The sequence below is a fragment of the Lutzomyia longipalpis genome, chromosome 1 (assembly GCF_024334085.1).
Source record: "Lutzomyia longipalpis isolate SR_M1_2022 chromosome 1, ASM2433408v1".
Lineage (NCBI taxonomy): Eukaryota > Metazoa > Arthropoda > Insecta > Diptera > Psychodidae > Lutzomyia > Lutzomyia longipalpis.
The window spans coordinates 22,138,846-22,162,087 of NC_074707.1; the positions used below are offsets into that span (position 1 = coordinate 22,138,846).

Sequence of the window (23,242 nt, forward strand, 5' to 3'; positions counted from 1 at the left end):
ACTTTAATGCATCGTATATGATTTTGGCAGGCTAATTTTATACTCCTTGCATTAAAAGAGACAAAACACATTATGACGTCAATGTTTGAGTTTTTTGGCAAATCGAATACGGTATTTTATCGGTTTTATCGAATAAAGTATTTTCCATACAAAAACACATAGACTCCTTTATTTAAAAAATTACACTGTTATATATATATATATATATACATTTTTTATGTATTCAACTATCAACAACATTTTGAACTATGCCATGATACCGCATATTTATGAACATATGTACATATACATATGTAGTATATGAAGCCGATAAATTTGTCATTTATGCGTGTTTCCACAAGACTTAATGGAAATTTAATCCATGTAAAATTGTTAAATTTAATTAAACAGATAAACATTTTGATGATAAGCTTAATTAACTCACATCATTCACATCTGATGAATACTGGATATTATTTAATAAAATATGCTATAAAAGCATTTTATATTCATAAAATGAAGAATTAAGCACAGAAAATCCTTTTAGAATGAAAAAAAATCTTTTCTCCTAAATTTTATTTTGAAGGAAAAATACAAGAAAAAAAATATATTTAAACGAGGTAAATTGTCGCTTCGCTCCAATTTACCTCGCCCCGCTTCGCGGGGATTTGTTGCGCTTCGCGCAAATTTTTAAAAGAGAAGAGATTTGTGACGAATTGAAATAGATTCAATGGAAGATTTATTCGTTGGTAAAAACCGCCTGGTATCAGGAGTCTCTGTACCAAATTTCATCACGATCGGACTAACGGTGTGGAAATGCATAGCTGTACAGGAACGAAATCCTTTCTTTATTATATAGATGGGCCATGCAAAAACCTCCAACAGATATTTCAAAGGGGAAAAGTGAATTTCACACAACATTTATGGCGCCAGATTTAAAAAGTAGTCAAAAAAGCATGAATTTTATATGGGGGCTATGTGAAGGGGGGCTCTGGGGGGAAAATGAATGTCGTTGGTAAAAACCGCCTGGTATCAGGAGTCTCTGTACCAAATTTCATCACGATCGGACTAACGGTGTGGAAATGCATGCTGTACAGGAACGAAATCCTTTCTTTATTATATAGATAGATAGATGGGCCATGCAAAAACCTCCAACAGATATTTCAAAGGGGAAAAGTGAATTTCACACAACATTTATGGCGCCAGATTTAAAAAGTAGTCAAAAAAGCATGAATTTTATATGGGGGCTATGTGAAGGGGGGCTCTGGGGGGAAAATGAATGTCGTTGGTAAAAACCGCCTGGTATCAGGAGTCTCTGTACCAAATTTCATCACGATCGGACTAACGGTGTGGAAATGCATGCTGTACAGGAACGAAATCCTTTCTTTATTATATAGATAGATAGATGGGCCATGCAAAAACCTCCAACAGATATTTCAAAGGGGAAAAGTGAATTTCACACAACATTTATGGCGCCAGATTTAAAAAGTAGTCAAAAAAGCATGAATTTTATATGGGGGCTATGTGAAGGAGGGCTCTGGGGGGAAAATGAATATTGTTGGTAAAAACCGCCTGGTATCAGGAGTCTCTGTACCAAATTTCATCACGATCGGATCAACGGTGTAGAAATGCATAGCTGTACAGGAACGAAATCCTTTCTTTATTATATAGATTGACCAAAACACGAGTAAATTGGGGTGGAATTTCAAGTAAGGAGTGGATTTATTGGCAAAGCGAGAGAAGGTTAGAAAAGACTTCTTTAGGGATACGAAGAATCTCACCTTTGCTACTGCGGTGAGCAGAGATGGAGCATTTGATGGCGATGCTGCTTTGGGATTTTCTAATGTTCGACAATCAATGTCATCTCATTTTAGTGGAGAATTGAGCTTGAGAAAGGTTGACGTGACAGTGATGAGGCGCTCTCAAAAATTTAAGAGACATTCCATGTTTGGATGAGAAAGGGATAGGAACCCTCAACCCCTTTTATATCACTGCTCTCATCCCCGAAATTTGCACCTCGTCTCACGTGCTCCACCTACCATCCCGGTACATACAACAAGTCGTGTCTCATGTCAACTCCATAAAATCTTCTGTGAGCTATGAGCTCCTCTTCGATCCCAATGTACTCCGGGGTGGAGAGTTTTCCCGCGCGGAAAAAATGGATGGTGTCAAGATTAAGATTAATCTTTTTTTTCTCAAATAAAAAAAAAAGAAAGCTTTCTGAGTGGGTTGGAAATTTACAGCCCATCATTAGTAAAGCGTCTGTATATAGTAAACACACAAACATATATATAGGTAGATACCTACCACCGTAATTCCATAATTGATTCCATGAAAAATTCACTTGGGATGGAAACATTGGTGGAAAAGTCTCAAAAGCCCCATGCTTACAAGACGAAGAGTTATGAAAGGTGAAACTTTTGAAATCCGATATTCGTGTAATTGAGCCACTGATGGGTTCACCGAAGAGGTTGGTAAAGGTGATGGGGTACAACTAAAACTTTCCTCTCATTGGTATTTCCCCGAGGAAAGTGTAGGAAAACAATTGGGCAACTTCTCTTGAATACTTGTGTGAGAGTTATCCTCTCCCATCCCACTCATAAAAGCTCATGAGAATAAGTAATAAATGCACTTTTGTGGATGCAATTCGTAAAATTATTGAATTGTTCAAGTGAGTGTGTCAGACATAGCAGAAATATTATTTGTTAAGAAATTCAATAAATGGGTAAAGGGGGAAACACTTAAAAATAATTAGTTTCTTAACACAAATTGAAAATTTTCCTAGAGTTAAAAATGTCCTTTGGACTGCATTGTAAAAGCAAAATTGAAACTTTTACAAAAATTTGTGACAACGACTCATTTCAAATAATCAGCCACAAGAAGGACCTTTTGCTGACATTATGCTATATAGATGAATTTTTGATAAACTCGTCGAGAAGTTTAAGAAAACACGCGGAGTACCAACAAATTTACACACAAAACCCCAAAAGATGTGACAAAATCCACCCCACTAGGACTCCCTCAGGATGAGCATGGTGCTGGGTACATGCACAGAAGGATGGGATGTAGTAGATGTGAAATTGTGGGGGCAACTGAAGGTGTCCACAGATGCCACAGAGATCCCTTGTCAGAGTCACTAATGCATCCTGACACGCTGTCTGTGAGTTCCTCCGATCCCAAGAAGTTGGCATGAGTTGGAGCCTATGAATAAATGAGAACATCCAAATGTTGGGAAATTTTCAAGAGCAAACCTTCCATATCCTGTGATTGTTTCATTTGCCATGACTTTTATCTGAACAACAGCGCTTGCAACATTTCAATTGAGACATTCCTTGCTACGTCCTGTCTCAGAGAGCATTCCTTGTCTCGTCCTGTCCCCGCACTCCCTCTTAGTCCCAAAAGTGAAAAGTCATTACTTATTAACATATACATATATGTTTGTTTTCCGTTTTCCAGGTACATCTCGCGAATCAACCAAACCTACCCCAGATGTCTGCCAGAATTTTAGATCAATCCTCCTAAAATGAAACTGACAGCATTAATTAGCCCGTTGATCATCTCCCAAGTTTTAAGAAAAAAAATTCAGTTCGTACGCTTAGATAAGGTATTTATATAATTCTTATTTGTCACAGTTTATCAAAATTTTTCCTATATTCTTTATTTTTTAATTCGTAAAAAATTGACCTGATGAAGGAGATAATTTGCCTCCAAAACATTAGTAAAAGTCCTACAAAAAATTGCAGGATTTTAGTAATAAGTTTCAATAGAAATTTAAGCTTGAATTAATGCAATAATTCAGTTAGTTAGAGCTCTCAATTAATCCATAATAATTTACCTCAAAATATTTAGAGCGAAAACGCTTGGTGAGGAATTGTGGGAGACAGAGAGGTAGTACGTATAGCTTTTGAGAGGATATATTTAACTGGGAATGTGCACATGCAAATCGCGTCTGTATTAAAATTAATACCTATATTGGATATATTATACTGCAAATAATTATCTATGAATTGGTGGAATTGGCCTCTTATCGGGCACGGGGAAGTTGCACCCAGCAGGCAACTTCCGTTCGCATCCCCCGAGCCCATCAATCAGCACGTGGGTGCGCGGTGTTTGGCATTTTCTTCATTTTATGTACATAGAGGTGGGTATATCTCCCGGAGGCAAACATTGACAATATACAGAGATTTGGGTTATGGATGAGGGAATTTGAGATTTGGTGGAGAATCTCTCTCGGTGACATGCGAAGGTATACCTTTCTCTTAGCATCGCGTGAATGGGTAATGCAGAAGCCACAAAAGGAGTGACATTCACCTCGGGATGTCCATCAAAAATGAAGCAAAATGTCTCTTCGCTCTTTCGATGACCGGACATGGGTTCAAGTGGAAACATCGGTATCCACTTTTGGCGCTTCGCATATATTCATTATGGATAAATTTATAATGCGCTTCACCATCCATGGGTGCCTGGGTGGAACACAAAACACTTCCATCGAGCTCCATTTCCATTTTCTGCAAATTAATGAAATTGACTGACGTGCTGCCAATTGCCAATATTGGTGGAAATTGATAAATCTGCACACAATGCCAATGCTGAAATCTCAGGACTTGTAGCCAAAAATGTATGAGAGTGATGGGAATATGTGTGTGTGTGTACCAACCAAATTTTCACTCATCTTTCTGTTCACCTTCAACATAGCACATAGCAAAGGTAGATGTATGAGGGAAATAGATTAAAGATTTGAAATTATTTCAAAGTAAAATAACATTCGATCTTTGATGAGCAAAATGTTCAAAAACAAAATGAGTTTACTCTTTAGTTCTTAATGGAAAAATCCTTCATTCAAAGAAAAAATCAGGATATTCGTTATTTTATAAAGAAATCAAAAAATACTAAGAAATCGCCAAAAGACTTTCAATTTTGCGCTGATTGGGAAATCGGCAAAGATTTTTTTTATTACCTCTATCATAACACGATCAATCACAGGGAAGTTACATTAGAAAGTATTTTATCAATTTAGGGATTTTCTCATATAGAAATGAATAAACTCCCTTAAAATTTAATCTATACAAATTATTCATTGTAATGTTTTTCAACTCTGTTTTTCACCCCCATTGTGAAAAAGCGCTAGAGAATTTATAAAATAAAAAAATATGGAAGAGATAAAAATAAATTTTCAATATATCACATAAATATGAACCTCCACACTCCGGTCTTATTGATAGAGCTACTAATACCCCGAGGGGCCGTCACATATATGAACATAATTTCGCCATTTGATGCTCTTATGATTTATTTTATTACAAATTTTCACTGAAATGGCAGATTGACAAGCCAATGAAGAGATTCCTTCAGATTGTCCTAAAATCATAGACTCATCAAAATCTCATTCAGAGTGGTTTTCCGTGTATATGACGAAATGACGATTGAAGTGTATGAGATGGAAATTCATCAATAAATTCGAAATCCTAATCAAATATCGCGAGTTGACGAAAATTATTCCCTGCAAAAGAGCTCGTATGAAGTTTCTTGAGAAAATAACATCCTTTGTTGCAATTTATGCAAATTGGACTCAGCTGCATGAGACTTTGATGAATCGTGGGGTCGAAAGAAGAAGTTTTCTTTGGCCTTTTTCGAATTAGGGTCATCATAGTTGCACTTCTTGCTCGAGTTTGGAACCCCATTTAGTAGGAGGTACGTGTGGTTTAACGACTTTAGCTTTTGTACAAATTGATTCATTTGAAATGGATTTTCTCCATTTCTCAGGATCACACACTAAAATTACATCTAAAGTGATTTTATGTGTCCCACTCAATCGATTTTTATCAAACCTCACCAGTAAAAGAATTTTAATGGACGAGTGGCGGAGCAAAAAATTGTGGGCATTTTTCCCACCACTACGAAAAAGGAGGGAAAATACCCACGAGGAATTATCCCATGTTGCATATTGGTGAGCAAAATAGTAGAAATGGACGGTATCCTCTTGAGCACCACTCGCCAACATTGAGAGTAAACATTTTCTGAATTCACATGTGGGGATTATTTTCCAACAAATCACCCAAATCACCCTTAATCCATTCAACACAGTGCGCTCCCCGCAGCAGCCACCACACGATATATGGAATTTCAGTTAATTTACACAACATTCGCGGTTGATTGAATTGTGGGGCTTTTTGATGTGCAAAAGTGGGTTAAATTAGTTTTTTTTTCGCCCCATCTATTTTTAGCTCCAAAATAGGGAGGAAATTTCCACACAAGGAAGCTTTTTCCTATATATACATATGTGCGTATACATATATCTCGAAACTTTTCAATCAACAACGAAGTTCTTTCTTTTCTTTTGATGTTATTCGTTTCTTCTTCTCCCACGAATGGAGCGAGAATTTTTCTGCATCTTCTTTTTTCATCTCTTATTCTTCTGTATAGAAAAATAGGTGAATTGTAATATTTTTTTCAATCAAAGGGTAGTTTGACAAAGCATGCACAATATAGGTACCTATACCTGGTATACATACTGCGTATCCTATGTGTAAAGCAACCTCTTGAAATGTTGTACGAAATATTGATAAAATAAATAGAATGGAAAACAAATTGTCAATTAATTCATGTTCTTATCCTGAATGAATTTATATTTAAAAAAAAAATACCTTTCTTCACAAAATTAAGAATTCTAATAAGATTAATCGATTTTTTCAAGTAAAAAAATATAGTTTTTAAATAACTACTGAAATTATTTTCATAATAACTTACAGAATATTTCAAACTAATGCAAACCTTGCACAACTCCATCGTAAAATAAATCTCTTTAGAAGCTTTTCAAACTATAAAAAGGTTTTAGGAACTTTTAGAAACTTCAGTAACGTGAACTTTTTGATTTTTCTTCAATGTGTTTGAAAGTGATTTAAAATCTCTTACACTGAAATATTCCATTCACATTTAGATAAGATTTTTCGCACCACCAACCTACAAACACCTACCTATCCCTAATCTTTTAAATTATATTACTCACTTTGGCAAAACAAAAATAATAATTTCACGTACAGTTAAAGAAATGGAATGAATTAGAATATAATTTAATTTAATTTATTAAATTTTATTTAACCTTCTATATTACGTTTTATATTTTTCGTATTTTTTGCAGAAATAACTCCTAGTGGAAGCTCCACACTTCATGTGGTTTAGGGGTTGGAATTTGCATAATGTGCCCCAGAAAGAGCTTTATGGAGTGTACGGGGAAAAAATTGTGAATTTCCCGGTGAGTCTTCACCATTGGCACATTTCCTGGTGGCTTAATTAATTTCCACACTTCATGGGTGGGTTATTTTATTGCGCGCCGAAATATACACTCACAGAGGACTTTTATGTGGGGGGTTCTTTTGTGAGCATCAAGAGTCGCCCCCGATTTTAGCAAAGGGGGGGGTGCAAATATCTACCTTTCTTTTCTTTTATTCTTTCCAGTATAGAATGGAAATCCCACCCGGAAGTCGATTCGTTGCGGACACACGTGTTGGTGATCATTGGGCATCGCGAGAAGGCGGCAACTGTATACCGCGAAATTTTACCTCCCTCCCTCCCTCGAGCCACCCCCGCATGAGCTCGAGCGGAGGCTCACATTTGATACTTGCGGGGGATTCTGACGACACAAAATTTTCACATGGAAAATCGTGCACTCTCTCGCTCTCCCTATATCACAAACGTCTCCCCATGTGAAGCACCCCCAGTAAATCCCGTGGTCTGGGCATGGATTTTGTGAGCATGTGTGCGGGTGCTCGTGGGTGGGTGGGTGGCTCGGAATTCGGCGACGGTGCACTGCACAAAATGCTCTCCGATTTACCATTTTCGAGAGACGGAGTTTGTTTTGCCAACAAAGTGATTATGGGGTTGCAGCATCCACCTGACTTCCAACAGTCTCTCTTATCAGTTCGACCTGAACGGACCGTTCCTGGGAGATAGTCTCTCCCACACATTGTACTTTGTACCAAATAGTACTTTTGGTGTTTCTACATCCGGTACTTTGGACTTTGATTCTTTTTTTTCCAACGACATTGTGTTTAACTTTGCGCTAACATTTTTCCATTCAACATTGCTGAATTCTTTCTCTATTTTCTTTTCTTTTTTTTATTTTACACTGTCGCCCCACAGAGAGGGCTTTTTCGTGATTTTATTTATTTTTACTGTGTGCTGTAGTCACGGGTCAAGGATGAAAGGTGAGAAGAGAGCATATTGTAGCCCCAGGCATTGAAGAATATATAAACCTACGTTTTTGGGGGGAAATTGCGCTGTGGGTGGGTGGGTAAGCAAAGCATCGTCTTTTCGGGACGAAGCAAAAGATGATGTAATTGAAAACCTTCCCCGAATGAATGTTATTCAGTTGTAGAGCATTTAATTCCTCGGGATCTGTTGGTGTTTCTGCACACACCCACCCACTCACCCACTCAGCCCCAATTCATTCGTGCAATTTATTCAGGTAAAAACCAACACAACCCCAACAGGATCCCAACCACATCACCTCCAAGACAATGAAAAGGCATCCAGTTACCAATTTCACAACCCCCCGAGGATTGAGAAGGCATAGCAGCTCTTGTGATGTATATCATTTTGATTGTTGCTCAGAAAGCCGTGTTTTAATTCACTCATGAGGCTTTCGAGTAATAATTAAACACAGATACATCGCACACCATCGGTAAGCACGCCCACCCCATCCACACATAAAGTAAATTCCATCCAACCCCATGGACGTGGTCGCAACGGTGTGAAAATGAAGAGCAAAGATTCAAGGCAGAAGGGTGAGAATTAATTGAAAAATTAAATGGAAAATCAGCATTCATTTCTTATATTTGCAGAGATTCGCACCCATTGAAATTGAATTTTCACCTTCATACTCCTGACCCCCATATATACTCTCTCCCATCCCAAAAGGACCATTTTCCAGTCCCACAAAGCATTCACTCCTAAAATATATTGGCCAGGATGAATTGTGCAAAAAGCTCACAGCAAGAAGAAAAAAAAATATTATCCAAAGAGTCAGGGTAAGTCGCTCAAGACAGCAATCATGAGGGGTTAAGGCGTCATCTCCAAAAAGCCCATCACCCTCCTGGACAAGCCATAATTCCTCATACCCAGCTAAAAAATCCCTCATCCAGCAAAAATTCCACAAAATGGGAAGAGGAACATAAAACCATTTAAAGTTTCACTCGGCACTGTTTGCAATTAATAAAATTCGAGGATTTGTATTATATATAGCATTACTCCCTTGAACTATATATAAATGAGAATGATACCATTATTATATCCACACAAAACTCCTCTCGTAGTCTCTCTATGTCAAAATATCGCGCAACTTTTCGCCCTCCCCCGCACCTCCCAAAAATACTCTGCACATAAGAGAAAATTGTTTGTACCGCAAATTGATACAAGAGGTTTTCCATACACCACCCAACACATAGTCGCGAACACGCGAGTTATTTGATGCTCGTACATGCAAATTTATTTAATGATTTCTGTGCACCCTTCACCTCTTCTCTCACCCCCATCCTTTTTTTGTCGAGCTGCGGAAATTACATAACATACAAGAATATTTAAACGGTACATGCTACCATCACGAAGCTTTTTCTGCACACAGTAAGCTGCTAACATTAACTCCCAATTAGTAAACACTCGTAAATGAGGCATGCGGAATTACTTTTAATGAATGTTTTAAAAGTTAACTGAAAACATCATGTAATGCGTGCGTGTATGTTTAAAAATCATAAACCAAGAGAAAAGGTTACAAGTATTACATGAAAAAACGCAAGCTCATGTTATTGAAGGGATGGAAGAGTTTAATAAAAATTGTATGTTTAAATAAATTCTTTTTATATTTTACAATCAACGAAAGAACAAGGCGATCATCTTGATAAATAGGTATCTTTTAAAAAATCCCTAATGTGATTTCCTGCGATATCTTTGCTTCCATGATCAGCTAGAAAGCTAAAAAGATTTTATAGATGTTGCAAATGTAACTAACTTGCCTAGAAATCCAAAACTAACTTTTCTACTGAAATACTAAAAATTGTGTAGGTGTGAATAAAAATATTTCCCATGAAAAATGCAAGATAATTTTTATATCCCACGCAGGTGATATAAAAACTAATATATACATAAGAGATTTAATTTGTATTACGCGAAATTCCATTACAAGTTGCGAATATTTTTTTCCTGGAAATTTTAATTTATTTATTACAAAATATTTCATCAGACCACTTAATTAATTTTTTTATTTTAAATAATTTAATTAATATTTCCTAGAAATGTAAATATTTATTATATAAAGTACCTAAATTAACTTTGAGAGCTAGTAAATCAACTGAAAAAGTAAATAATTATACATTTTTAAATAAAGTACAAATTAATAATGAACCCTCTATAATCCAGATAGAAAATCTTAATTTTCAGACCCCAGTGCTTTGTATTTTCTGGATCCATATGGCCAATTTTGCCCAAGTTTTTTTACTACAGTATGGTTTGTTAAATTATTTTATTGGGTTCAATGTTTTCACTGTTCGATTTATTGGTGATATAATGATTTCTCCCTTTCCATTTTTAAAAAATATATTGGACTATCCCAAAGAGTTAGTCAAAAGCTTCTCAAAGTTATTAATTATAATTTAACGTTTGTTTTACGTGCTTGTATTTTGAGATTTAAAACTCTTTTTTGACAACTAAAAATAAATAAAATTATGTACTTACCTACTATCGGATAGATTAACAGAGAGATTATCCTCATCCAGCATATACCTTAAAGGTTGAGCCTGATACTTCCGACTTTCAGGTTTTCTTCTTCGGTTGGAAATATTGTTTCCGCGAGTTTCCAAGTCATTTGGGGATTGCCCCAACCATAACTTAAAAAGCGACAGGTTATTTAATTCTAAAACATGCCTGGCATCTTGGTAGGAATGCTCGTGACCTACAATAATTATAAGTCACGAGCATTCCTACCGAGATACCAAAGATAATTATTAATATATCTTTATTCATTCAGTTATCGGCGTATGCCACCTTAGCTTAGGTTTTAGGCTGGTTCACGGCACAGGTTTCACCAGGATTTCTACAGACTTGTAAACACTTCATCACAAAGGAGTTAACTCAATGCAACTGCTCCCCTATTCATTCACAACGTAGAGACATTCTTAAAGGTGGCCAAACCTTCAAGCTAAATCTTCTTCCTCAATCATGACTTTGCGGAAGTTAATAATTATTTATTTTATAGATTATTATTAGATTATAAGACTCTGCAATACGAATTTCCAGCCACTTCGAGCACCATGAAAAAGAATCCACCAAAACAATAAAAAAAGAAATAAAAAAGTCAATTGTGTTGTGAATTACTTTATTTATCCTTAAGAGTATAATTTATTAAATTAACTACATTGAATTTTATTTCATATCTCTGTTTATTTTTCTAATAAAAAGTTTTTTCTTCTTTTTTTCAAAAAAAAAATACCAAAGTATCCACATTTACATAATAAGTCATTTAAAGTAAAATTTGCGAAATCTCTAAACTACTATAAATGAGCTAATAGAATAGGACAAAACAAGAGATGTGTTGTTGAAATAAAGAAGACGCAATGAGAAAGATCTTTTTCTTTGTCGTCAAATTGCAAAATAATTGTAGTTTGTGCACTTTTATTACTTTTACTAGCCATCCAATTTATCTTTTTTTAATTCAATATTTACGAGCTTATATAACGAAAAAAAGGAAGATTTCACTAACTTGTAGTCTGAATGTTTTACATCATTTATGTAAATTAATCAAATTAATCATTAATTTACTTAATTTTAAATTCGAAATAACTTTATAGAATAAAATACCAAAAAAGGAAATTTGTTTGCGAATAAAATCATTTAGGAAAAATCATTGTGTGATTCTTTTTGTGTGTCTAATCTATGTTAATGACCCCATTATCGGATGGGAAGTTGTTTCCACTCAGTTGGTTATTCTGTCCAAAGTTTTGACGATTCTGCATCAGTAGAAAATATTAAAATATTATATTTGTTCATGGGAGTAGTTAGTACTGGTTAGTTCAAAGGAAATGTCTTACGTACCTGATTGAAACTGGGATGGTAGGGATTAATAAGGTTGCCCGATGATCCAGCAATGTACTGTGAATTGTAGTTTTGATAGATGTTGGGTATCTGTGGCGATTGGGCATCAATCAGTTCCTGCTGCAGCACAATCAGATCATTGTAGGTCTGTCGGAAAAAATTAAAAAAAAAAAATGAGACACCTTGATTGGGCAAGGGTGTAACATGATATGAAAAAAAAAACTCACTGTCATGTCTCCTCGGGACACCTCATTGTACATTTGCTGCACAAGGACTGGAATGTAGGCTTTAATTTGCATCTCATCGAATTCCGGATGATCCTGACGCGTCTTGAGGTCCAAAAGTCGCAGGAAAATATCCCCGCGGAATCCAAAGTAGTTGTTGGATGTTACATGCCCGGTCATTGCAGCTCTTCCAACATTTCCCACATTGAATGTCCCCATTGGTAATCCACTACCCATCATGCCATAATTGATGACGGGAACACGCTTCTTCTCAGCCTCATACTCCTCCCATGCAGCTCGTCGTTCCTCCTCATTGAGTGTCTCCTCTTCTTTGTTCTCCAGCAGTGAATCATGTTCGTGGTATTTGTAAATTAAATCCTCATACTTGGTCAGCATATCAGCAAAGAGACGATCTTTGGGCAAATTTGGCGTCTCCCGTGGCTCTTGTGGTTCCAAATCGTAATTGTAGAGGAGCATTAAATCATTTTCACGGTAGTGCCGATCAATTTGCTGCTCATCAATTACACGCTTCGATATGGCTTGTTTTGTCACCTGCCGCTCATAGATCTTCTCCTCCATCGTGCCCAAAGCGAGGAAGCGGTAGATGTAGCACGGCTTCACCTGCCCAAAACGGTATACACGGAAAATACTCTGAACATCATGGGATGGATTCCAGGAGGCATCGAAGATCACCACACGATTTGCCGCCACGAGATTAACACCCAAACCACCGGCACGTGTTGAGATGAGAAATAGCCTGGCACGGTGGTTGTCAACTTGATTGAATTGTTTTATCGCTGCATTCCTGTGCTCAATTGCCGTCGACCCATCCAGGCGGAAGTAATCCAAGCCAAGAGACCACGATCCCGCAAAGCCCGCTAGAAGGGGATTTACTTTCTTTGCCTGCTCATTGTCATCCACAAGCGAGAGGAAGTGCTCAATCACGTCCAAGGAAAAGAGACTCTGCGAGAAGACAAGCAATTTGTCACCAATTGCCTCGCATTCCTCGAGAATTGAGAAGAGCATCATCAGCTTGCCGGATACTTTGAGATTATCCAAATCACTTTCCGGAACCATGTCTACCCACCATTCAGTGGGATTTTCTATCTTCATTTGTTCTTGGCTTGGTTCAAACAGAGGTTCTATGCAGAGAAAAAGGACAACAAAAACTCAGCAATTCATTCATGAAAATATTTTGCTTTAATTGAACTCACCATTATTGAGCATTCTGCTATTTCTCGTTGTTCTCTTCACGGGCTTTTTCTCTGCAGAACTGTTGCTTGATCCACTGTCTGAATCACTCGAAGCCGCCGAGGAAGTTTCATCGTCAATGAAATCCTTCAAGGATCCCACTGATTCATCTGTGTCATCCATGAGATCACGCTGAGAAGTAAATTATTGTGATTTCAGTTAGATTTATAAAGAAAAATTATATATTGTAAATAAAATATCTTACCTTCTTTTGTTGATTGATCTCATATCTATCACTATTGTACCTGAGAACACGTGGATGTGTCCAGATACGCTGAAGATTCTGAAAATCTGCAAATAAGATGGATGTCCTCTTTGATCCACCTTCATCGGCACTCCTCGCTTTGTTCTCCATGTAGTACTTGTACAGCTTTATCTGCAGCTCTGTCAGTCTTATGAATACAACATACTCGTGCTTCGGTGGTAGGAAAGGCGCCAAAACGCTATAATCTCGTCTCTAATAACAAAAATTCGTATCATTTATGAATGATATTAAATTATTCTATTTTTTTTAAATTTACCTGGACGCATCCATCGAGCATTTTGTGCAAAACATGCGAACGCCGCTTCATTATTTGAATGTCACGCGGTGTAGAGTCAATGTACTGACCATTTGTGATGGGATTCACGAAACGATTCATGTACTCGTTGTACTTCCCAAGAAGATTGGGCTTCACAAACTGCACCATGCAGTAATCTGGAAAAGAAACCAAAATTCTCGTTTGAATGCTAAAAAAAAATAAAATGATTCCTGGAACTTACATTCTTTGAGATTATTCTGCAGAGGCGTTCCTGTGAGAACAATACGTCTGAGGGTACGAATCTTATTGACTGCCTTACTTAGGGAGGTCTTTTCATTCTTCAGCAGATGCCCCTCGTCGCAAATGACGAGCTCTGGGCCGGGATTAATGAGACCCATTTGAATGGATTCCCGGGCTTTCTTCTTAATGTTGCGATTCTTCTCATTGGACAAATTCCGGAAGAGATCATACCCAATCACAAGTACCCCACCACCCGTGTGCCACTGACGGATCACATTGGCACGATCGTTGTTCTGCTTCTGCTTGGACAATTCGTATACATCAATATCCTCACTATCACTCACATCATCCAGCCACTTGCTGAACTCATTCACCCAATTGAGCACCGTCGACAGTGGACAGATGACGAGTACGCGTTGCACACCCGTCTTTTCACTGTTCGCCAGCAGTGTGTGCGTCAAAGCAATCACCTGGAGTGTCTTCCCCAAGCCCATGCAGTGCGCCAGAATACACCCTGATCCATCACTCTCTGTCGATCGTTCGAGTGTTTCAAAGCAAGCATCCCACATGAACTTTATCCCCATTCCCTGATGCGGTTTCAGCTTCTTCACGAGATCTTTGTGCACCGACAGGAGGTCCTCTTTGGATTCTTCCTCAAAATCCAAGACAACCTTATCGAGTTCCTTCACTGCATCTCCATCCTTAACTTCGTATATCTCATTGTACATCTTCTGTCGCTCCTCAATTCTCTTCTTCCTCTCAGATTCCTCCCGAGCTGCTTTCTTCGTATCATCCTCAAGATCGCGATCCTTTAAGACTTTTCTAATGTTCTTCCGCTTATTCTTATCCGGACTCTTCTCCGTCTTCTTCTCATCATCACTCGAATCACTGTTCTTGGGACGCTTTATACGACGCTTTCGTGTTGGTTTTGTCACTGAACTGTTAAAAAAGAATTAAAAATATGCAACATTAAAAAATTATATAAAAACAAATTTATGTAAAAAAAAAAACTCACTCAGAATCTGTGGATGAATTGGAGCCTTTCGTAGAGTTGGATTGTGCCCTCTTCCTCTTCTTCCTGCTCACAATAATCTCACTATCTGTGCTATTATCACTATTTCTGTCATCACTCCCTTTCCCATTAATCTCTCCCACCTTACTCTCACTCTCAGACATAGGAACTTCCTCGTCAGAATCTTTTAATCCCTTTGACGGTTTCTTCTTTTCCACCTCTGAAGTTTCCTGCTTCTTCTCTGAACTCTTCTCAGAAGATTCCCTTTTGTCTGGGTTCTTTTCGGAAGTTTCCTTGTTCCCCGCCGTACTATCCTCGGAGGAAACTCTCTTATCCACCCTCTTGGTGATCTTTTTCTTTCCGTTCATGATCTCGTCAGAGGAACTTTCCTCTCCGTCTGAATCCTTATCTTCAGTGGACTTGTCTGATCGCTTCGAAGGATTTTTGATCACTAGCTTTATGGGTTCCTTTGCTGCTTCTGAGAGCTTCTCAATCAATGCACCGTGGCTATTGCGAATCTCCGTGACTTTATGTTGACGTTTGAGTACCGCAAGATCTTCCGGAAGAGCTTTTACCTGAACTTTGACACTCTTTGCGTGCTTTTCCACTTCAGAACTCACTACGCGCGGGGTGCTCTTTAGGGGAACGTGGATAGGCTCATCGTCACTTGAATCAGAGATAACTATTGAGCTCTTATTGAGCTTCTGCGGAATAGCGGTGGGTCTCTGCTTCAATCGAGATTTCGGTAATCGATTATTGGAGAGAAGTGTCGGATCTTGGAGCTTCTCAAGAGCAATCACACGAATTTTTGGCTTATCACCGTCACTATTCTCCTCAGATTCTTGACCCTTATTTGTACTCTCCTCTTTTACTTTCGCATTAATTGTAATTGTTTTGCAATTGCCTTTCCACTCTCCAATGGAGGTTCTCACAGATGTTGTGGCACGATCGATGGTCTTGGTGATTTTTCCTTGAATCTCGCGGAGGACTGTTAGGACGCTGTCTACGCGTTCATCAAAAGGAATTCCACTATCTTTGGCACAGAGATCTGACTGGCTTTTTTCCAAAGTGTCGCAACTTTGCTCAAGACTACTCCGGATACTTTCAAAGTGTTTCCCAATGGATTGGCAAAGAGATGAATCGTCCATCTACCGAATAAAATGAATTTTTGTTAGCAGGGCTGGCGCGTTTCCTGCCACGAAACACAGTGGATTGGCAGAGAAAACGCCTCACTCAGAATTGTGTGTTAATAAAAATGAAAAAGAATGGAAATGAAGGGAGCAAAAAAATGAGGTTAGTTCTGTGCCACACAACAAAAAACAACTATTTACCGCTAATTTTCTCAACTAAAACGCTCTTTTTATGCTTTGCAAAAAGCAGCAAGAGCTACATGTGAATAAAATGCGATGGAGCAACTAAATCCCATACACCCGGTCCACTCGGTGACCATCGAAGGATGCAAAGGCGACCAGAAACCCCCAAAGAAACCAATAAAACCAGATGCAAACTAAAAGAAAAAAACAAGAAATGCGTGAGTGTTTTTGGCCAGAGAAGACCACATAGTTCCCACAGAAGTAGCTAGGGTGTAACATTCTATGCGGGTAGCATTTCTCTACATCCACTGGGGACGTGTTCACCCGTGCCGGGGAGCCCACCCACGGATGAGCCCCCGGAAAAGCCAAACAATGCGCCCAGTCGAGGAGAGAAAATGGAGACGCGATTTTGCTACCCGTTGTGCGACCACTTTTCCCCACCAATCCCGCAACATAATGGGAAATTACACTACATAGTTGATTGCAGCAGGGCTACGGCAACAATTTACAGACACTTTTGCCTTTTATGCACATGAAATAAGCTAATTTTTTGCACTGAAAAACACAGAAAAACCTTGCCGGACAATTTTTGCGCGCAGTCGCAAATCCTTCCTGTCAAAACTTGTCTCAACGAAGTTTGCTTCGTCAATACCGGAGTCGTCGATTTTTTGAATAATCACACAATTTAACGGTCAAATAAATAATGATTTTTATTTTTTATCGAAATTATAAAATGCATTTCAGAATTAATTAATAATTAATTCTGGGAGGAATTATAAGGTAGAATGTCAATGCGTGATGACTCCAGCTCTTTGCCGTAGTAGCTGTAGTCTCCAAAATTTGTCCAGACATTGTCCCAGAATCTGGGATCTGCCCTCGGATCGAGTGCCCGATTGTCCGGCGGTATGACAGTCTCATTGTACTTGTTGAGGCGCGAAATGAGAGCATGAAGGGTATTGGGATACTTTTCAGCTACATTGGCCAATTCACAAGGATCTTCTCTGATGTTAAAAAGGCACGGGGCTTCCAGTGGTCTGCATACACTTCTTGGATTCTTCAGATCTTTTTTGCACTCAATATTAGCTTGTTGCCGCAATTTTCTGGAAATTAAAGAAAATTATTATCACGTTTTAAATAAATTAAAACCATTCTTTAATTTACTGAATTTCATCATCTTTCGGCAATAAATTCATCTTCTGCATTGCTTTTCCTGCTGGTGAACTCAACAGGAGACTGATGTTGTAGTTCTCCGGCTCTCTATCACCAGACGGACCATACCAATTGTCCCACTGCCCATTATAGTTGGTTCCTTTGATAACCTTCCAATCGCCGATCGTGAGAGCAGCACTACCCCAAATATCATCAATATTGTGCAGAATATGTGTTCTGGTTGATTCCTCATCCTCGGAAAGTTGTTTCCACAGATTTTTTCCATCCAAATCATTTCCCAAATCTCTAAAAAAAAAACAATACAATTCAAAATTAACATAAAAGATCATGTTGGCTAGGAACTTACTCATCATCTCCTCCAGCTGCAGCGTAGAGTGTTGGAAGCCAATCAGAGATGTGCATAGTTTGACGTGCAACACGCCTATTTTTCTTGATGAGAGGACTCCACAAGAGTCCAGCACCACGCACCCCACCTTCCCACAATGTATTCTTTACCCCCCGCAGTGGCCAATTTGAAGCAGCATTGAGATTAAATCCCTCCGCTGGACCACCATTGTCCGTACTAAAGACTATTATTGTATTCTCCAGCATTCCTTTGGCAGACAGTGCAGCCACAACAGCACCCACGGAATCATCCAGAGAAGACATCATTGCTATAAAAAATAATAATCTTCATTAAATCCCCAATTTTTATGCTGCAATTCCCATCTCACCTGCAAATTTCTTCCTATTGAAATCCGTAATGGTACTCTCGAACTGCATGACCTTTGCATCGGGTGCTGGAAGAGGGTTGTAGGGATTCCCAGAATGAACAGCTCCGTGTGCCATGTAGAGAAAGAGTGGCTGGGAATTGTTGTGATTGTGAATAACACGCACTGATTCCTGACTAATTATATCTGTTAGATATTTTCCATGGAGATCGAATGCAACATCCATTCCACGTCGCATATCCAGACCCCAGCTGGGTTTCTCTATGGATGTGTGATCAAAATAGTCCTGCCGACCCGACCAGAAGCCCACGTGAGTGTCAAATCCGCGATATAGGGGCGTATAGACCTTCTTGTAGTGACCCAAGTGCCATTTACCGACAATGTGATTAACATACCTGCCCAGAGAAAAGGGAAAGAATTATTTTGCAAATAAAGCAAAGTGTAGCATTAATTACCCAAGATTTCTGAGATGCTCAGGTAAGAGCTTTTCCTTGAGAGGCAAACCACGGGGTTCTGCAGCATATAGAACAGTGTGTTGCATACCTAAGTTTATAAAAATTAAATTAGAAATTAAGATTAGGAGAATTTATCTCAAAGCCATGAGGAAATCTTTAATTTTCTGGAAAGTCCAAAAATGAGATGTTTTCAATGTCCTTTGAATCAAATGAACTTTGTCATACATTTTCTCGCAATTATTCAAGCTTAACCTTTGGAATGCGGAGGCCTTGGTAGTTACGTAGAATGCGAAGGTGGGGTCGTTGAACGACCCCAAAAAGAAGGCCAATTTTCTCCCAAACTATACAACCTGGAGTTGTCGGGTTAGTGCCTATAGATTCCTTATATAGTCCTCTTGCCCCTTGTATCACAAATTCGCCACCCGGAAACACGCAGAAGAAGATATTAGGGAAAAACATTTTTCAATCATTTTTCACAATTTCTTTTTGAGAAATTTGCCAAGAAACTGCAATTTTTTTTTCACTCTTCCCCACATTCCCCTAACTTCCCGCAAAGTGATAAATGGCAATATTTCTCGAATATTCTTTATTGTTTTGCACATTTATATGCTTCTCATTATGTTTTATGTTGTTTATGCTCTAAAAAATTTTCCGCAGCATGACCGTTACACCAATTTTTGAATTCCCTTCTTCTACATTTTCCTTAATAACTTTTCTTGTGGTGGTCGGATTGAGCTGAAATTTTTACACAACCTCCTCAGATAACCAAAGAACTTATTTCTAAAAGATGGGAATGGTATCTTATATATTTATGGAGATATAACACGAAATATAGCGCTGGGGTCGTTCAACGACCCCGCTCCGCATTCCAAGGGTTAATGCACAATTTTGTAATATTTTAGAAATATTTGATGAAAAAATTAGCACATTCTATTTAAAGAATCATGTGCTGATTTTGCATAATATTTTGGAGAAGTGAGCAAAAGATAGGCAAACACTGATTCACAAAATCCTCTTTTAACACTTTCCATTTTCTTGAGCTTTATAAAGACTCTTCACGCGGCTTTAAGCACCCACTGTGAGAAGTTTTTTTTTTTTATTTACAGACACATCGTAATTTTTTATTCAATCGTGTGTTCAAAAAATTATTTCAATTTGGTGTTATTTTTATCACAATTTCTTGTATTGATTTTCAGGGGGTTTGATAATAAAACTCTTTGTGCTATTGCCACAGAGCACAAAGGGAATTTCGGTGATTTCACACCAAAATAAATAGTTTATGAGTTTTCAGGAAAACCTCTTATGTATTTTGGGGAATACTGCACTGCACACAACACTGCTGATCAGTTGCTTCCGATACTTTTGCTCAACATGTCTGGTGTGAGCACGCGAATGTTGTTTGATGATGGATTTTGAATGTAATACTCACCTAAATGGACTGGATACTTTCCCGTCATGAGAGCAGCCCTGGAGGGTGTACAGATGGGTGTGACGTAGTAGTGATTGAGGATGATCCCAGAGAATGCCAGTGCATCAATATTGGGCGTGGGAATTTGATTTGATCCATGGAATCCCACATCATTCCACCCTAAATCATCGGCTAGGATGAAGACAATATTGGGAGGCCTATCGGCAGCCCAACATCCACCAACGAGACACACACAAAACACCCACAAATGAAGAAGATTCATTGCTAAACACAAAATCTTGAGAGCGTCCCACGTTCAACTTGCAACCAACACTGTAGTCACCGAAGGAACCCTCTGAGACATTGAAGAAAATCCTAGCAGGGCTCTTTCCCACAGAGACTCAATACAGTACACCAGAGAAGAGAAATTTGTGCTCAGGAAGTGAGAGTCGATAAGAATTGCTTACAATTGCATTTTACTGCGTAAAGATATACCGATTTGTGCCTCAGAGGCGCGATCGAGGACAGAGTGTGTGGACTGTGCGCAATTCCCGAGACAACTGATACCAAACAGCTAAAGACTACGAGGCGTGAGCGCGAAATTTGCCTCATTTCGCGTGGTCCCTCAACTATGGGTTTAATTTGTAAAAATTTGTTGAGAGCTCAAAAGTGCTAAGTTTGATTGAATTTATCGCAACAATTTTGAGGAGAAATGATTTATTGGATTTACTTCTCAACTTGAATAGTTTTAATAACTTTACTGATATTACAATAAAATCTTATCCATAGAACGCTCAATAAATAAATTTGATATAAATTTTAAGAATTTCTTTTCAAGTATTTTTTGATTTTTTTTTTGCTAATTAATCCGATTTTAACAAATCTTGAAAAAGTCATGAAAGAAATTAATAGAAGAACGAGTCTTAATGATTATTTAAATCAAATTAAGAAGAAATTAATTTTTTTTTCAGTGTATTAGCAGTGGTCTCTTAGAGATGACGTCATGAGATTGTCTGTGAATATTCTGCAGCAGTGATCTCAATGGAGGATTATTATGTGTCTGCTAAAGAAGAAATTCAATTGACACCCATTGACCATTTTTTTGGGTGTTCTTTTGTACACGCATTCGATGCTAATTGCTCGTCAATTGTTATTCTAATCCAATGCTCGCGCGTTGATTCAAAAGCAACAAAAAGATCCCATCGTACGCCCTGCGCGTGGGAAATTAGCAAATAAGGTAAATTTAAATAAATTGTACATAAATGTCACAAAAAAAATTAAATTACTCAAAAAAAAAAACGACACGCAGCACTGAATCATCGGATTCTCGCTCTCTATGTCAATAGAGCAATAGAAATGCAATGCAGAATTTGGCGTGGATTCCCGTTAAAAGTTTTGCCTACAAAATAGCCAATTTAAACGAGATTTTCGTGTGAAATATAGGTGAGGAGGTTTGCAAAAAACAAACACTACTACCTCTCCAGGTGGCAGAAAGTGTGCTTGATCTTGAAAAGACACCTGGTGGGTCAAATGCAAATTTTAAATAACAAATCACCGCCTCTGCACGTCGCTGTGTCGATGATGCTCCATGGAGAATGGTTGATAATATCATCATAGGCGCGAGATGGACCACGAGACGCGACATCGCCAATATGCCAATTGTCGCATAAAATGCATTTTCTCTGTCTCTTTAAGTCGCCGATGCAAGCATGACTAGCTAGTCTTGCCAATGTCTATGGAGGAGGTGATGGTGGTTCAATAGATTGCGGCAGATCTAGTAGAGATGAGATATACACGCTTTGATGCCGTAATTGGTCACATAATGTGTGGCAAATAGAGACACTAAAATTGAGACCTCATTCGGCACTCCTCTGTGTAGCCAGCCAACAGATCCAGCTGCTCAATTTGCAATCATGAAATTAATTTTTGAAAACTTTTCGTGCTCAATAAATTCGATTTAACTATTTGTTGTATTTTTTCTCAAAAGAAAATATTGCGAAAAATTATAAAATATTTTATTTTATTACGAATTCAAAATAAAGCAACAATTTGAATTCTGCCCTGATCACTTTACCGCAAATAAATAAATTTAGTCATACTAAATCAATTTTTAAAATGTACGTTTACGACAATAAAATATTAATTTTAGTATAAAGAAACCTTCAAGGGGACAACAAAGTCCTTCTTTAATTTTTTTTAAAGCATACAAAATTGTTTACCAATAAAGTTTGATTCATGCTTGATTAATAAAAATGATTAAATATTTATAAAACGAATGAAAAATGTTTTTTCACTGAATTCCTTGCTAAAGGTGTTTATTGATTGTTATATGGGAAATCCTCTCATTTGAGGAAATAATCAAGATAAGCTTATCCTTAAACAGGATCGGAAGAAATTCAGAAATCGCCAGAGACTCTCATCAACCATGAAAAGCCGACAAAATTTTGCTCAAAAAAGTAAAAAATGACGTCATTATTACGCTTTTTCCTCCTTGAGTGTATTAAGCATAAAATATCTTATCAAAATTCACCATCGAAGCCTTGTGCGAAGTCTTCATGCTTTGAAAGGGATAGAAAATGAGGAAGTTGCTTTAACGAATTCTTTGATTTTTTGAAAGTTACAAGATTATATGTATCTCTATTACTTCTTCGAATAAGAAGCTTCCACATACAGAAATGAATAAGCTCCTTTAAAATGTAACTGGAGTAAAAAAACATATTTCAAGTAATTTGACTACGCAGAAATCCTTATCACATTTTAGCACCATTTCTTTATTATCTTCTGCAGTTTTCATTTCATTATCAATATTTCATTACAATATCAAACATGATAAGAAACACCTTTTTCGTTTGACCCAAAAATCACTTTGTTGTCTACA

General features: G+C 37.8%; 2 protein-coding genes across 5 annotated transcripts; both read right to left on the reverse strand.

The window, feature by feature from the left end:
- Positions 1-11,327: 11,327 nt before the first annotated feature.
- On the reverse strand, positions 11,328-17,248 carry LOC129797071 (transcriptional regulator ATRX homolog). 4 transcript variants are annotated; one of them, XM_055839325.1, is made up of 10 exons: positions 17,095-17,248; positions 16,640-16,815; positions 15,312-16,456; positions 14,298-15,235; positions 14,057-14,232; positions 13,741-13,992; positions 13,499-13,667; positions 12,288-13,426; positions 12,061-12,207; positions 11,328-11,975 (listed from the first exon to the last, which is right to left on the reverse strand). In XM_055839325.1, exons 3-10 carry the CDS (start codon positions 16,454-16,456, stop codon positions 11,895-11,897), a joined length of 4,047 nt encoding a protein of 1,348 aa, XP_055695300.1. In that variant the 5' UTR covers positions 16,640-16,815; positions 17,095-17,248; the 3' UTR covers positions 11,328-11,894. The 4 variants fall into 4 exon arrangements, with proteins under 4 accessions (XP_055695300.1, XP_055695301.1, XP_055695302.1 ...); XM_055839326.1 differs by having other exon boundaries at positions 17,090-17,245; XM_055839327.1 differs by lacking the exon at positions 16,640-16,815 and having other exon boundaries at positions 17,095-17,240.
- A 57-nt stretch (positions 17,249-17,305) lies between these two features.
- On the reverse strand, positions 17,306-22,721 carry LOC129797072 (arylsulfatase B). The gene is made up of 6 exons (XM_055839329.1): positions 20,386-22,721; positions 18,957-19,044; positions 18,505-18,896; positions 18,138-18,444; positions 17,783-18,076; positions 17,306-17,721 (listed from the first exon to the last, which is right to left on the reverse strand). The coding sequence occupies exons 1-6, from the start codon at positions 20,645-20,647 to the stop codon at positions 17,379-17,381; spliced, it is 1,686 nt and encodes a 561-aa protein (XP_055695304.1). The 5' UTR covers positions 20,648-22,721; the 3' UTR covers positions 17,306-17,378.
- Between the last annotated feature and the right edge of the window lie 521 nt (positions 22,722-23,242).